At 45.2% G+C, this 16,899-nt stretch overlaps 1 protein-coding gene across 1 annotated transcript; it reads right to left on the bottom strand.

The window, feature by feature from the left end:
* Positions 1-12,472: 12,472 nt before the first annotated feature.
* On the bottom strand, positions 12,473-16,341 carry LOC115113061 (homeobox protein Nkx-2.5-like). Its single transcript, XM_029640275.2, has 2 exons — positions 15,919-16,341; positions 12,473-13,736 (listed from the first exon to the last, which is right to left on the bottom strand). Exons 1-2 carry the CDS (start codon positions 16,307-16,309, stop codon positions 13,105-13,107), a joined length of 1,023 nt encoding a protein of 340 aa, XP_029496135.1. The 5' UTR covers positions 16,310-16,341; the 3' UTR covers positions 12,473-13,104.
* Between the last annotated feature and the right edge of the window lie 558 nt (positions 16,342-16,899).

The raw sequence follows: 16,899 nt of genomic DNA, 5'->3' as shown, positions 1-16,899 counted from the left end.
GGTGGCTGGAGTCATTGGCAGTTTTTAGGGTCTTCCTCTGACACTGCCTGGTATAGGGGTCCTGGATGCCAGTGATGTACTGGGCCGTACGCACTACCCTCTGTAGTACCTTACGGTTGGAGGCCAAGGAGTTTCCATACCAGGCGGTGATGCAACCAGTCAGGATGCTCTCGATGGTGCAGCTCTATAACCTTTTGAGGATCTGAGGACCCATGTCAAATCTTTTCAGTCTCCTGGGGGAAAATAGGTGTTGTCATGCCCTCTTCACAACTGTCTTGGTGTGTTTGGACCATGATAGTTTGTTGGTGATGTGGACACCAAGGAACTTGAAGCTCTCAACCTGCTCCATTACAGCCCCGTCAATGAGAATGGGGGCATGCTCGGTGCTCCTTTTCCTGTAATCCACAATCATCTCCTTTGTCTTGATCACTTCGAGGGAGAGGTTGTTATTCTGGCACCACACTGCCAGGTCTCTGACCCCCTCCCTATTGGCTGTCTCATCATTGTCGGTGATCAGGCCTACCACTGTTGTGTCATCTGCAAACTCAATGATGGTGTTGGAGTTGTGCTTGGCCATATAGTCATGAGTGAACAGGGAGTACAGGAGGGGATTGAGCACGCACCCCGAGGGGCCCCTGTGTTGAGGATCAGTGTGGTAGATGTGTTGTTCCCTACCCTGGGGGCAGCCCATCAGGAAGTCCAGGATCCAATTGCAGAGGGAGGTGTTTAGTACCAGGGTCCTTAGCTTAGTGATGAGCTTTGAGGGCACTATGGTGTTGAACGCTGAGCTGTAGTCCATGAAAAGCACACAGGTGTTCCTTTTGTCCAGGTGGGAAAGGGCAGTGTGGAGTGCAATAGAGATTGCATCATCTGTGGATCTGTTGTGGCGGTATGCAAATTGGAGTTGGTCAAGGGTTTCTGGGATAATGGTGTTGATGTGAGCCATGACCACCCTTTCAAAGCACTTCATGGCTACAGACATGAGGGCCACAGGTCTGTAGTCATTTAGGCAGTTTACCTTGGTGTTCTTGGGCACAGGGACTATGTTGGTCTGCTTGAAACATGTTGGTATTACAGACTCAGACAGGGAGAGGTTGAAAATGTCAGTGAAGACATTTGCCAGTTGGTCAGCGCATGCTTTGAGTACACATCCTGGTAATCCATCTGGCCCTGCGGCCTTGTGAATGTTGACCTGTCTAAAGCTCTTACTCACATCGGCTGCAGAGAGCGTGATCACACAGTCGTCCTGAACAGCTGATGATCTCATACATGCTTCAATATTGCTTGCCTCGAAGCGAGCATAGAAGTGATTTAGCTCGTCTGGTAGGCTCGTGTCACTGGGAAGCTCTCGGTTGTCCTTCCCTTTGTAGTCTTTAATAGCTTGCAAGCCCTGCCACATCCGACAAGTGTCGGAGCCAGTGTAGTACGATTCAATCTTAGTCCTGTATTGACGCATTGCCTGTTTGATGGTTCGTCGGAGGGCATCGCAGGAATTCTTATAATCATAGCAAATCACATTTTATTAGTCACCTGTGCCAAATACAACAGTTTTAGACCTTAGAGTGAAATGCTTACTTACGAGCCCCTAACCAACAGTGCAGTTAAAAAAATATATGGATAAGAATAAGATATAAAAGTATCAAGTAATTAAAGAGCAGCAGTAAAAAATAACAATAAATACAGAGGGGTGCCGGTACAGAGTCAATGTGCGGGGGCACCGGTTAGTTGAGGTAGTGTGTACATGTAGGCAGAGTTAACTAAAGTAATTATATATAGAGGACAACAGAGAGGGGCAGTGGTGTGGAGAGGGGGGGAGGCAATGCAAATAGTCTGGGTAGCCATATGACTAGATGTTCAGGAGTCTTATGGCTTGCGGGTAGAAGCTGTTTGCAATGTTGTAGCAGAGAGAACAGTCTATGACTAAGGTGGCTGGAGTCTTTAGGGCCTTCCTCTGACACCGCCTGGTGTAGAGATCCTGGATGGCAGGCAGCTTAGCCCCAGTGATGTCCTAGGCTTTACGCACTACCCTCTGTAGTGCCTTGAGGTCAGAGGCTGAGCAATTGCCATTATAGGCAGTGATGCAACCAGTCAGGATGCTCTCGATGGTGCAGCTGTAGAACCTTTTGAGGATCTGAGGACCCATGCCAAATCTTTTCAGTCTCCTGAGGGGGAATAAGTTTTGTTGTGTCCGCTTCACAACATTCATGGTGTGCTTGAACCATGTCAGTTTGTTGGTGATGTGGACACCAAGGAACTCAAAACTCTCAACCTGTAGTCCACAATCATCTCCTTTGTCTTGATCACATTGATGGAGAGGTTGTTATTCTGGCACCACACGGCCAGGTTTCCGACCTCCTCCCTATAAGCTTTCTCGTTGTTGTCGGTGATCAGGCCTACCACTGTTGTGTCATCGGCAAATTTAATGATGGTGTTGGAGTCGTGCCTGGCCGTGCAATCATGAGTGAACAGGGAGTACAGTCGTCCGGGATTAGAGTCCCGCTCCTTGAAAGCGGCAGCTCTACCCTTTAGCTCAGTGCAGATGTTGCCTGTAATCCATGGTTTCTGGTTGGGGTATGTATGTACGGTCACTGTGGGAACGACGTCATCAATGCACTTATTGATGAAGCTAGTGACTGATGTGGTGTACTCCTCAATGCCATCTGCGGGTTTTCGTTTTTTCCTTTCAATTAAGACCTAGACAATCAGGCAAGGGATGTTCCTTACTAATTGGTGACCTTAATTAATCTATCAAGTACAAGGGTGGAGTTAAAACCCGCAGACACTCGGCCCTCCTTGAAATGAGTTTGACAGGTGATTTAGAAGCTAGAACATTTCAGCAACAAAAAGAACATCATCATCCATCTTACAGCAGCTCTTCTGGCAACCATGGCAAACTGATTTGGAAAAGGGAAGACTCAGAGGATCTTTGCCCTGGAATATAATAGCCTACATTCTTGATGTAATCCGCTCACCTTCATTTAACTTGCTGTCATTGTTAGTTAGTTAATGAGTAAGTAGCGCCGCCCTGTGGTAGTAATGATTACCACACTCAGTAAAATGGCTCAGTCATAACATGGGTTTGAGAAAGTATGGAAATACAGCCCTGCGCCTTGAGGAGTGGTTCCAACACAGAGCAATAGAACAATAATAATCTGAATATGATCGAGACAACCCTGCAATCAGGATCTTAAATGAAAAGGTGTCCTGATGACATAATTAGGGTTTCCTATATATCCTCTAAATACAATAATTGTTGGAAACTGTTTACATAAGACGTCACTACACATTATTTTAATAATGTTTCCTGTTTGATAATGCGTTTATTGAGACATTCCATTGTTTTTACTTTCTTGCGATTTTTTTTGTCCTACATTTTCAGTTGTATATATTTTTTGTGATTAGATTTTTCTGTCATTAGTCTAATCTTGAGTGCCTTTTTACGCAATGGAGCTTTAAAAAAAAGCTCAATAACCTAATTTAAAATAGTCTACCTAAATACACACATTACCTTTATGCGCAGCAAATCGCAGTCCCCCTCCGCACGCACACACACCTCCCTCTCTGTCTCTCTGTCCATATTGGGCAACTTTCGAGCCTACCTTTCATTTATGAGATGATGTGATGATGTGATGACAGGTGAGTGTTCTTGCTCCTTGGTTGTGTTTTGTTTTCGTCCCCTGACTAAACAGATATAGGTCTCTCTTTCTCTCTGCTCTGACGACAGACAACACACAGCCCTAAGGTGTCAAAACATGTCTGGAGAAGAAGTCATGGAAATTCTGTTAAGCAAACCTACAGGTGTTCATGGTAGCCTATATTACAGGATCTTTGTAGGCTAGCTAATGTAGGCTTATATGCATAACGACGAATACATTTTTTCAGCATCATCACAATCTCCTAAAATACTGTATGATTCACATTTACACAGAAGCATAGATATTGCAAACATATAGCCTACATAGGCCCATATAATGCCGTTAACAGCCTAGACATGTTTATATATGCCTCTCCTGTTTCCATCCGGGGATCCGGAGCACATCTCTGTCATTCCCCAACCCCGCTGACAGCTGCTGCTGCTCGGGTAGACCAGGATGAGAGAGTAATGAGGGCTATCAATATTTAAGTTCCTCCGCTAGGCCTATAGCTGTCTATAGGTCTACTCTATATTTGGCCTTTGTTCTCTGTAACACTGGGAGACTGTTATAGGAAACTCTGTTAACGCCGTGCGCCTTTTGGATGAGCAGTCTTTGACAGCAATAGATAGCAATCACGGCTGTGGCACTTACTCTCTCCACACACACACACGTGCACGCACACACGCTGTGACACACACACACATACACACACCGCGTCCTCAGGCATCGCCTTCCTGTCGCCATCTCTATTTACTTTTGCGTCTCTCTGCCACTTACCCTGACACAGGTATCCTCTACCGGCAGTGCACTAGCCAGGGGAAGCGGCCTATCACTGGAGACAAACACTGTTTACGTTTCTATTCATCTCCATTAATGGCGTCTTCGTATCGGATCAGTCCTGTGTAGGCCTATATAGAGAGGCAGGCCGTTTGTTTAAAACGGTTAGCTGTCTCTAATGAGCGGCAGTGATATGGAGAACTAGAGATCAAAGTTATATGAATTCCTCCTTTGTAAACCCAAACTATGCCACTCTCTCGTCCCATTGAACATCATCCTTTATTTGGGGACTGTGAGGAAGACCATCCCACTGGGCACAGACATCAATTCAATGTCTTATCTACATTGGTTCAACGTCATTTCGTTGAAATAACATTGATTCAACCAGTGTGTGCCCAGTTGGATGTTTCCCATGTTATAGGTGGGAAGTTGGATGGAAGTTACCATGAGAACACAGTGACATTTCCTCAAAGGCAAAAGTAGTGGAAAAACCCAACTATGCAATTAGTGTTTCTGATTGGTTTAGGCCTTCATCCAATGACAAATCGAATTAAGGCAAATCAGTCTAATTTCAGTTTGACAGGTTAAAGGCCTGGTGCAGTCATATATTTCCACACTATGAGGTTGGAATAATACTGTGAAATTGTGAAAATTATCATAATGCCCTTTTTAGTGTAAGAGCTGTTTGAAAAGTCCGCCTGAAATGTCAACTTGTTTTGGGTGGGAGGGAGTTTTGGCAGTCGGTAAATTCATTCATAGATCAATAACAAAGAGAGTTCCAAACCTTTCTGCTAATAACAGGTAGCTTTCAGTTTTCCTCTCCCCACTCATACCATTCCTAGACCATCAAGATTGTTCAAGACTGACATCGAAATTCGACATCTATGATGTCTTGAGGGAAATGCCTTCAAAACCGGCCAATAGAGGCAACAGGGAGCATTACCCCATGAGTCATCCCATGTGTGGCCCCATGACTCTAGATCAGAATGTTGTGTGTTCGATCCCAGTCATGGACACTATTTTTATTTATTTTGGTTTTAACCCTATCCCAAACCTTAACCCTTACCTTAACCATTTGCATTGAGCGAGTTCCTTAACTTAACATTGGACTTCGAAATTTGACATTTGGAGAAATTGAATAATATTGAGCAGTAGGAAAAACAAAAGGACATCGACATTTTACGTTTGGAGCAACTTCGAGATTTTACGTTTGTAGAATGTGGATGAACGTCTTATTCTGCAGTGAAACTGTGAGAGCTTTTCTCCACATGGTTTAAATGATGAATTAGATTTCACCTCCTTCCTATAAGGCACATTCAGACTGTTATACAAGAACACCCACCATATCAGACTTTGCATATTATTTATTAGCTGGCCTCACAAATGTATGAATGACTGTGCTTGATGTCCTTTGTTGTGGGATATCTAATGAATTGATATGACGTATTCAGGTGAGCGGACAGACATTTACATCATTTACATTTAAGTCATTTAGCAGACGCTCTTATCCAGAGCGACTTACAAATTGGTGCTTTCACCTTATGACATCCAGTGGAACAGCCACTTTACAATAGTGCATCTAGGTCTTTTAAGGGGGGAGGGGAGAAGGATTACTTTATCCTATCCTAGGTATTCCTTAAAGAGGTGGGGTTTCAGGTGTCTCCGGAAGGTGGTGATTGACTCCGCTGTCCTGGCGTCGTGAGGGAGTTTGTTCCACCATTGGGGGGCCAGAGCAGCGAACAGTTTTGACTGGGCTGAGCGGGAACTGTACTTCCTCAGTGGTAGGGAGGCGAGCAGGCCAGAGGTGGATGAACGCAGTGCCCTTGTTTGGGTGTAGGGCCTGATCAGAGCCTGGAGGTAGTGAGGTGCCGTTCCCCTCACAGCTCCGTAGGCAAGCACCATGGTCTTGTAGCGGATGCGAGCTTCAACTGGAAGCCAGTGGAGAGAGCGGAGGAGCGGGGTGACGTGAGAGAACTTGGGAAGGTTGAACACCAGACGGGCTGCGGCGTTCTGGATGAGTTGTAGGGGTTTAATGGCACAGGCAGGGAGCCCAGCCAACAGCGAGTTGCAGTAATCCAGACGGGAGATGACAAGTGCCTGGATTAGGACCTGCGCCGCTTCCTGTGTGAGGCAGGGTCGTACTCTGCGGATGTTGTAGAGCATGAACCTACAGGAACGGGCCACCGCCTTGATGTTAGTTGAGAACGACAGGGTGTTGTCCAGGATCACGCCAAGGTTCTTAGCGCTCTGGGACGAGGACACAATGGAGTTGTCAACCGTGATGGCGAGATCATGGAACGGGCAGTCCTTCCCGGGAGGAAGAGCAGCTCCGTCTTGCCGAGGTTCAGCTTGAGGTGATGATCCGTCATCCACACTGATATGTCTGCCAGACATGCAGAGATGCGATTCGCCACCTGGTCGTCAGAAGGGGAAAGGAGAAGATTAATTGTGTGTCGTCTGCATAGCAATGATAGGAGAGACCATGTGAGGTTATGACAGAGCCAAGTGACTTGGTGTATAGCGAGAATAGGAGAGGGCCTAGAACAGAGCCCTGGGGGACACCAGTGGTGAGCACGTGGTGAGGAGACGGATTCTCGCCACGCCACCTGGTAGGAGTGACCTGTCAGGTAGGACGCAATCCAAGCGTGGGCCGCCGGAGATGCCCAACTCGGAGAGGGTGGAGAGGAGGATCTGATGGTTCACAGTATCGAAGGCAGCCGATAGGTCTAGAAGGATGAGAGCAGAGGAGAGAGAGTTAGCTTTAGCAGTGCGGAGCGCCTCCGTGATACAGAGAAGAGCAGTCTCAGTTGAATGACTAGTCTTGAAACCTGACTGATTTGGATCAAGAAGGTCATTCTGAGAGAGATAGCGGGAGAGCTGGCCAAGGACGGCACGTTCAAGAGTTTTGGAGAGAAAAGAAAGAAGGGATACTGGTCTGTAGTTGTTGACATCGGAGGGATCGAGTGTAGGTTTTTTTTTTTTTTTCAGAAGGGGTGCAACTCTCGCTCTCTTGAAGACAGGAAGCCAGCGGTCAGGGATGAGTTGATGAGCGAGGTGAGGTAAGGGAGAAGGTCACCGGAGATGGTCTGGAGAAGAGAGGAGGGGATAGGGTCAAGCGGGCAGGTTGTTGGGCGGCCGGCCGTCACAAGACGTGAGATGTCATCTGGAGAGAGAGGGGAGAAAGAGGTCAGAGCACAGGGTAGGGCAGTGTGAGCAGAACCAGCGGTGTCGTTTGACTTAGCAAACGAGGATCGGATGTCGTCGACCTTCTTTTCAAAATGGTTTGAAGTTTATCTGCAGAGAGGGAGGAGGGGGAGGAGGATTCAAGAGGGAGGAGAAGGTGGCAAAGAGCTTCCTAGGGTTAGAGGCAGATGCTTGGAATTTAGAGTGGTAGAAAGTGGCTTTAGCAGCAGAGACAGAGGAGGAAAATGTAGAGAGGAGGGAGTGAAAGGATGCCAGGTCTGCAGGGAGGCGAGTTTTCCTCCATTTCCGCTCGGCTGCCCGGAGCCCTGTTCTGTGAGCTCGCAATGAGTCGTCGAGCCACGGAGCGGGAGGGGAGGACCGAGCCGGCCTGGAGGATAGGGGACATAGAGAGTCAAAGGATGCAGAAAGGGAGGAGAGGAGGGTTGAGGAGGCAGAATCAGGAGATAGGTTGGAGAAGGTTTGAGCAGAGGGAAGAGATGATAGGATGGAAGAGGAGAGAGAAGCGGGGGAGAGAGAGCGAAGGTTGGGACGGCGCGATACCATCCGAGTAGGGGCAGTGTGGGAAGTGTTGGATGAGAGCGAGAGGGAAAAGGATACAAGGTAGTGGTCGGAGACTTGGAGGGAGTTGCAGTGAGGTTAGTGGAGGAACAGCATCTAGTAAAGATGAGGTCGAGCGTATTGCCTGCCTTGTGAGTAGGGGGAAGGTGAGAGGGTGAGGTCAAAAGAGGAGAGGAGTGGAAAGAAGGAGGCAGAGAGGAATGAGTCAAAGGTAGACGTGGGGAGGTTAAAGTCGCCCAGAACTGTGAGAGGTGAGCCGTCCTCAGGAAAGGAGCTTATCAAGGCATCAAGCTCATTGATGAACTCTCCGAGGGAACCTGGAGGGCGATAAATGATAAGGATGTTAAGCTTGAAAGGGCTGGTAACTGTGACAGCATGGAATTCAAAGGAGGCGATAGACAGATGGGTAAGGGGAGAAAGAGAGAATGACCACTTGGGAGAGATGAGGATCCCGGTGCCACCACCCCGCTGACCAGAAGCTCTCGGGGTGTGCGAGAGCACGTGGGCGGACGAAGAGAGAGCAGTAGGAGTAGCGGTGTTGTCTGTGGTGATCCATGTTTCCGTCAGAGCCAAGAAGTCGAGGACTGGAGGGAGACATAGGCTGAGATGAACTCTGCCTTGTTGGCCGCAGATCGGCAGTTCCAGAGGCTACCGGAGACCTGGAACTCCACGTGGGTCGTGCGCGCTGGGACCACCAGATTAGGTGGCTGCGGCCATGCGGTGTGGAGCGTTTGTATGGTCTGTGCAGAGAGGAGAGAACAGGGATAGACAGACACATAGTTGACAGGCTAGAGAAGAGGCTACGCTAATGCAGAGGAGATTGGAATGACAAGTGGACTACACGTCTCGAATGTTCAGAAAGTTAAGCTTACGTAGCAAGAATCTAATTGACTAAAATGATTAAAATGATAGAGTACTGCTGGGGTAGGCTAGCTGCGTTGTTGACACTACCCTAATCAAGTCGTACCGTTGAGTGTGAAGTTTCTACAATGCTGCTTATCGGGAGCCAGCTGGCTAGCTAGCAGTGTTGGTTACGTTACGTTGCGTAGGAGAACGACAATAGCTGGCTAGCTAACCTAGAAAATCGCTCTAGACTACACAATTATCTTTGAAACAAAGACGGCTATGTAGCTAGCTATGTAGCTAGCTACGATCAAACAAATCACACCGTTGGGACTGTAATGAAATGAAGTGAAAAAGTGATACTACCTGTGGAGCGACGCGGAATGCGACCGGAATGCGAAAGTTCTATTCAGTAGACGTTGGCTGGCTATTGGCTAGCTAGGAGTGTCTCCTACGTTAAGGACGACAAAATAGCTGGCTAGCTAACCTCGGTGAATTAAGATAATCACTCTAAGACTACACACTCTAAACTACACAATTATCTTGGATACGAAGACAGCAAAGACAACTATGTAGCTATCTAATACTACACTAATCAAGTCGTTCGGTTGAGTGTGATAGTTACTACAGTGCTACGGTAGCCGGTGAACGTATGCTAGCTGCTAGGCAGATAGGAGGGCGACGAAATACAATAATAACGCAATTATCACTCTAAGACTCCACACTCTAAGCTACACAATTATCTTGGATACGAAGACAGCAAAGACAACTATGTAGCTAGCTATGTAACTAGCTAACACTACACTAATCAAGACGTTCAGTTGAGTGTGATAGTACTACAGTGCTACGGTAGACGGTGAACGTGTTGGACAGATAGAGATTTACGAAATACGATAATTACGCAATTATCTTTGATACAACGACGACTATGTAGCTAGCTAAGAGGAAATTGCTAAGATTAGACAAATCAGACCGTTGTACTATAATGAAATGTAATGAAATGTAATGAAAAAGTTATACAAAGTTATACAACCTGCAGACCGAAGCGCGGATGCGACCAGATCGCTCCAACCCGGAAGCACGAAAAGACAGTCGTGAAGAGGGCATGACAAAGCCTATTCCCCCTCAGGAAACTAAAAAGATTTGGCATGGGTCCTGAGATCCTCAAATGGTTCTACAGCTGCAACATCGAGAGCATCCTGACCGGTTGCATCACTGCCTGATACGGCAATTGCTCGGCCTCCGACCGCAAGGCACTACAGAGGTTAGTGCGTACGGCCCAGTACATCACTGGGGCAAAGCTGCCTGCCATCCAGGACCTCTACACCAGGTGGTGTCAGAGGAAGGCCCTAAAAATTGTCAAAGACCCCAGCCACCCCAGTCATAGACTGTTCTCCCTACTAGCGCATGGCAAGCGGTACCGGAGTGCCACGTCTAGGACAAAAAGGCTTCTCAACAGTTTTTTACCCCCAAGCCATAAGACTCCTGAACAGGTAACCAAATGGTTACCCAGACTGTTTGCATTGTGTGCCCCCAACCCCTCTTTTACGCTGCTGCTACTCTCTGTTTATCATATATGCATAGTCACTTTAACTATACATTAATGTACATACTACCTCAATTGGCCCGACCAACCAGAGCTCCCGCACATTGGCTAACCGGGCTATCTGCATTGTGTCCCACCCCCCCCCCCCACTTTTTATGCTACTGCTACTCTCTGTTCATCATATATGCAAATTCACTTTAACCATACCTACATGTACATACTACCTCAATAAGCCTGACTAACCGGTGTCTGTATATAGCCTTGCTATTGTTATTTTCAAATGTCTTTTTACAGCTGGGATGGTTGATTCGTGAGTTGCCTTTGGTGCCCGCTCCCATACTATATAATGATGTATTTCTTTGTGACTAATTTCTGTACAGGTAGACCAGAAAAGCCACATCTCTGATTTGCAGATGAGTGACAACCCTAATTAGAAGCACCCCCCCACCCCATCCCACCACCCAAATGAAATGCTAATTAGCTGCTAATGTGGCTATCATACAGAACTACAAATGCCACGATGATCTGGAGGAAACTGCCGAATCGAGGCAAAGTTAAGAATCTCTGGATTAACTATCTAATGTTAGCTAAATGTAGTAATGAATAAATTGGCTAAATGTCTTTAGATGTACAATTCTGTGAACTGTCTTGATCAAGTTTTAAATTGACACAATACCTGTTAGCAAAGATGTCCGCTAGAAATAATGTGCAGGAACTTTCAGGGATTTGTAGTCTTACATAGTTTCCAATTTAAAACTAACTACTATTTTCAAATCTGAGCGTAAATAGAACCGACTATGTTGATAAAAGGCACGAGAGAGATTTACATGGTTAACAAATCGTTATGACAGGGTAAAGCCTACAAGAAACACTGCCCTTGTTAGAAGTGTTTCTAAAAAACCCTATGGGAAAAATGAATGTTGGATAAACGACAGGAACCATTTCCCTGTTTGACCGCGAGGTTTTATGGGTATTAAGATACCTCCACTGTGGGGCTCTATACTAGGCCATTAATAAGAGATCAGTTCAGCATAGTATGCTAGCCTAGAGTGTCTTTGTGGGCCCTCCGTGGGTGCGCGATCAGACCATTATAGCGCATTGTCTGGATAACGTCTCTAGCCTAAATTCTCAATTTTCCATTCTGTCTGAGTTCTGGCTCTTGTCTGTGTCTGTCTGTGTTTCTGGCCTACTCTGCTATATGTGCCTCTCTCTTCAGCTCTTCCAAAGCGACGGCTGGAAAACGGCCTTCCATGGCGAACAGTATGCTGGAACCATATCTCAAACATTTATTTTTGGAATAGCCTAACATAGCATAACATGAAGAAAATCAATTTGCTTTAATCGTTATGTATTTTTGGTGATATTTTCTTAAGTTTAGTTGTATCTTTAGATTACAAATAATCAGCATAAGCGTCGTTCTGGAAAATAAATGTGAAACTGAATGCAAAACAGAGACCAAACGCCCTTGAAGTGCGGGGCGCTTCTGGAGAACGTGTACAAAACCAAACCAATGGCCAATAATGAGAACATATTGTATCAGAAAGTAGGCTAGGTCTACGGTTTCAACCACTGTCAATCAAAGCATTTTAAAAACGCCATGAATAAATCCGAAATTTGTTCGCACATATTTATGCGTTTATGTAGAAACACAACACACCTTTTCTAAATGGGATTGAAGGAACTTGACCAGACACCTAAAGTTTCACAAGGTGTAAAATCACATTCTCTCTCTCTCACACACACACACACACACACACACACACACACACACACACACACACACACACACACACACACACACACACACACACACACACACACACACACACACACTACGATGGAGAGTGCAAAAGATACCACAATTGCATTTTCCCTCTGAATATATAATCAACATATGCCTTCATTTTGATACCAAAATGTTTCACTTTATTTCTCAATAAATGCTTATTTTCCTCAGCAACAAAACATAATCAGCGGGCATTGTTCAGGTGCACAAGGATACATCTCAAATTAACAACAAAAAAAGTACACAGAAAACAAAATCCTCATGGATTTTGGATCTTTTATTTGGGGATGTCCTGATATGATGTAGAAGGTTTTCACTGGTAACGCCCCCTTTGCCATTTGTAGTAGGCTACATGTAAAGTCATATTTTTTAAGTAAAGCGCAGATATAATCGTTGCTAATGTTTGCCAGCATAGGCCATTCACATCCTGAGTGATAAGCACCCAATAGTTTATCCCAAATTGCGCATGGGGATTTAGGCAGTATACAATGCTGTCACAGTATATATCTATATCCAACAGTGACTTTGGAATAGTCCAACTTTTAAAAACACGTTTTTGCGTTGATGATGAAACATCTAATCTCTTTGTACAAAATGTGTCTCAATATGACGACTTTCAACGATAAATCCTTATTGTGCTGCAAGGGACACATAAAGGTTTTTACTTATCCCAAAATACTGTAAGTTATTTATCAACTTCATCAACGCTTGATCAACAAAGCAAATGTTATTCAACTGGAGATCAACACATTCAGCTACCAGGCCCGAATGCCCTGCAGAGTTCCTTGGCAGGCTGTTCCCTGTGGTGTTTGGGCCTGAGTTTGCGACACGCCCAGGTTTCCAAGACCCATATTCATAAAGGCGTTAGCAGTAGTGTTGGGCGCTAGAGCAGGCAGGCTAGAGTACGTGCATGAGTAAGTGTTAGTATACACCGGGTTATTGTAAACCGGGTAGCCATTATAACTATAGGGGCTGGCCGCTCCAACAGTGTAGGATGTATTATAGTTCTGAGATCCAGCCAGGCAGGGCTTCCCATCACGCACCAGCACCGGGACTGCCACTCTCCTAGGCGGGGGAGGATGGTGTGGGTGTCCGGCCATCTCTAGGGTCTTGTCCTGCCGCTGCCGTTTACACTTATACCTCCTGTTCTGGAACCATATTTTGACCTGTGTGGAGGTCAGTTTCAGAGTGTTGGCCAGTTGTTCCCTCTCCGGGGCGGATAGGTAACGCTGCTGCTTGAAGCGCCGCTCGAGCTCGAACACCTGCGCCTGGGAAAAGAGTACCCGTGGTTTCCGCCGGGCCCTTTGCTGTTTTGGGGGTTTCTCCAAGTCCGAGTGCACCTGTGTGGACTCCTCGCAGTCCCTCACTCCTATTAGGCCACAAGATTCTCCAGAAAGAGAGGGGAGAGAGATTTTAGTCATATTTGACGACAGATTTATCAATTATTTCATTCTATACAAAATAGCTATTCTAATCCTGGAGGTCCATAGTTAGGCTACTGATGTTTTTCAAAAGTAATCTCGAGTCTTTACTAATCAATGACACAAATATAAATTTAGCCTATCAGAGAAAATTAAATCAGATAGTCCTTCCTATGATTTGTTGTACAAATGTTGTTGTTTTAGTGTAGTCTGTGGCTTGAAACCAGTTTTACTTCAAATATATGTATTCATTTTAATGGGAACTTTGATGGGGGTGGGGGCCACAAGAAATCTGAACTCATCATGAATAGCGGCAGTGGCTCGCGGGTCTGCATACTCACATCCATACCCGCCACACATGTAGTCAGAGCCAACCCTAGCCTTTTGGGGGCCCTAAGTTAAATGTAGTTAGAATGGAGATAAATGTTTTCAGTTTTTAATATGATATCTGGGTGAGAGTGGCTAACAAAATCAATGGGGGCCCCCATAGCTGGCTACACTAATTTACCAATCTAAAATGTGTCAGCTGGCATGAGCTGAGTGATTGGGGGGTCTGCGGTCTACAAAACGGCCTCGTGCCACCACTTTCCCACCCATGGTCTAAATAGGGTGATATATGCAGAAGTCGGACACTTTTTGGTAGATCACTATGTAGACAATCAAAATCAGTCTACCCATACTCGGGTGATGTTTATTTTAATGAATTAGGGTCTTATCTACAATTTTATGATGAAACAGCTTGACCATTTATTATTCAGGGGTTGCTAAAACCCCCCAAAACAACCTCAGACCCCTACGTTTGCTAAAGCGTGGCTTTCAGTGTTGGTGGGACACTTTAGAAAAATATGAACTGGGATACTATTTTCTCATTAGAAATACATTAGTGTTCCACTTCACCTCACACTTGTTATGAACTCACAAATAAGCATTTGTACAGGCTTGTAGATAACATACTCTCTGTTTTTATACAATAACATTTGATTGAACCCTTTCCATGCCCTTAGAACATTGATTTCGGGACATTCCAAGCTCTTCGTGAAAATCTAACTAAAGACGTCGGAACAGCTTTTACCGGATCCTGAAACACCTCAACTATCCCCAAATTCGGTCCCCTTTCATAAAGTGAGCCTCTTTTCTATCCTCCCTTTCGTACATAATTGATTTTCCTTGCTTTTATTTCCCTCTAATGCCTTCCACTGTCATCCAATGCTGTTTTCTCAGGGGGTGCTGCACCCTCAGCACTCCTACATCCTGCAACTCTGTTTACATGAATGGTTATTAAAAAACTAGATCGTTGAATTATAATTGACAGAACGACAGCCTTATCATTCTAGCTCAAGGTTTCATATGTATGTCATTTTTTCATGCGTTTCAACGGGTCACCCTGTCTAAGAAACCTGACCACACACACTGCAATGAAATCACACTAAACAAAACCATTTAGCAAAAACCCAATGACATTTGTTGTGATTGGGTTGCAAAATTACCATAGTACAGTTCCCTCAAACACAAATGTCCCAATACACTTGAAGTCCCACTAATGCTGACATCAACCTAAAGAGTAAATGCATTAAATAATTAGGGTATATGCAACGTATAGGTCTAATTAAAGCATTTGGCCCAATATTACTTGTAATTTCTAAAAAAGGAAATAAATTGCGTGGAACAACATTTCTGTCTTATCTAAAGGTTCATTTCAGTGCAGTAGGTACATTTATCTGAAAAACAACATGGCTCTTTAAATTATTTCTGAAAACGAAGGATGTTGGATTGCTCATATTTTTTATATGGCGATTCAGCCATGCACAATTTGTCAAAATGCTGTCGTTTGGAGCGTTTTCTCTCCAAACCTATTTATTTACAGGTGAACCCTCTATGTAGATGACAAATAAAATAAAGCTATCGCTTTCTATAAAAGGCGCTAATATTGTAATCGTTTAACTGAAGTGGTCTCTTGTTAAATGGAAGAAGAAAAAAATATATATATGTATGGGTGTATTATCATATAATTGGATTTAATTAATGATCTTGATAATCTAGAATATTGCAATCATAATAGAGTTAGAATAATATAATATAATATAATACTTTATTTTAAAATCAAATGGTTAGGATACTATGTATGCTGGTAATCAATCGCTGACTTACTGGTGTCTATGTCCTCCTGCTCAACTTCCAGGCTTGTGTCGGCTGAGTGTCCCTGTAGCCCCGGGGAAGTGAATATCTCTCCGGCAAGACCCGTCTCCATCAGCCGCTCCTGCACGGTCAGACTACCCAGGTAGGACATCCCCGCCTCTCTCTCCAAGAGCCCGGGGCTGGGACTGTCCCTGTTTCTGCCAGCCAGCATACAAGACGGGGGCGACTGGAGGGCGAAGCATTGCTGCTGCGACACCGGGTGAGAGCACTCATGGGGCGGCCCAAGGTGTGAGGCGAGCCGCTGCTGCTGGGACTGCTGCTGAAGCTCCAGCTTCAGTATGTCCTTGACTGAGAACGGCGTAGTGGAGGCAGAAATAACAGGGCTAGGAAGCATTATTATCATCGGCACCTATTCGTTCACATGAAGTAGGAATTATAGTCCCTTGGTGAAGTGGCTCATCCGAGCATAAAGAACTCCTCAAGCAGGTGTTTGTTTGGATAGACGGTTTTTAAGAGTAAACGGATCCAAAAGGGGGGCTATTCGTCTCTTTGAAGAAGAATAAAGAAAACCTCTACAGTAGCCTGAATGATTGCTGAGCCTTGCTTGTTGTTTGTTCATGGAGCTATGCAAAAGAGGACTGGTTTATTTCGTGAAGTGACAGCTCCCGTCTCTCTGCCCTGCGCTCTCTGCCTCGCCTACGGTGTCTGTTTAGCTTGTTGGGGAATTTGGTGAGATGCAGTTTCTGTTTTGTTGGAGGACTCAAGGCGGACGCTTCTTTTCCTCCCTGTGACGTCACGAGATAATGGGATGGGTGACTGCATGGAGCGAGGGCGCAAGCTCTTATATGTATTTAGAGTTTAGGGAAGATTATCAAGTAACAACTATTGAAATGTTGTATTATGTTACATTAAATTAATACGTCTTTATTTCAATGGGAAATTTAAAAAGAAGTAGGCATAGGCTAGAATAACTTGAATGTGGTATCAGCCCTC

This window comes from Oncorhynchus nerka, linkage group LG28 (assembly GCF_034236695.1).
Source record: "Oncorhynchus nerka isolate Pitt River linkage group LG28, Oner_Uvic_2.0, whole genome shotgun sequence".
In the NCBI taxonomy this organism is placed as follows: Eukaryota; Metazoa; Chordata; class Actinopteri; order Salmoniformes; family Salmonidae; genus Oncorhynchus; species Oncorhynchus nerka.
Note: the sequence above shows the minus strand (reverse complement) of the source record. Positions and strands in the feature narration are given on the sequence as shown.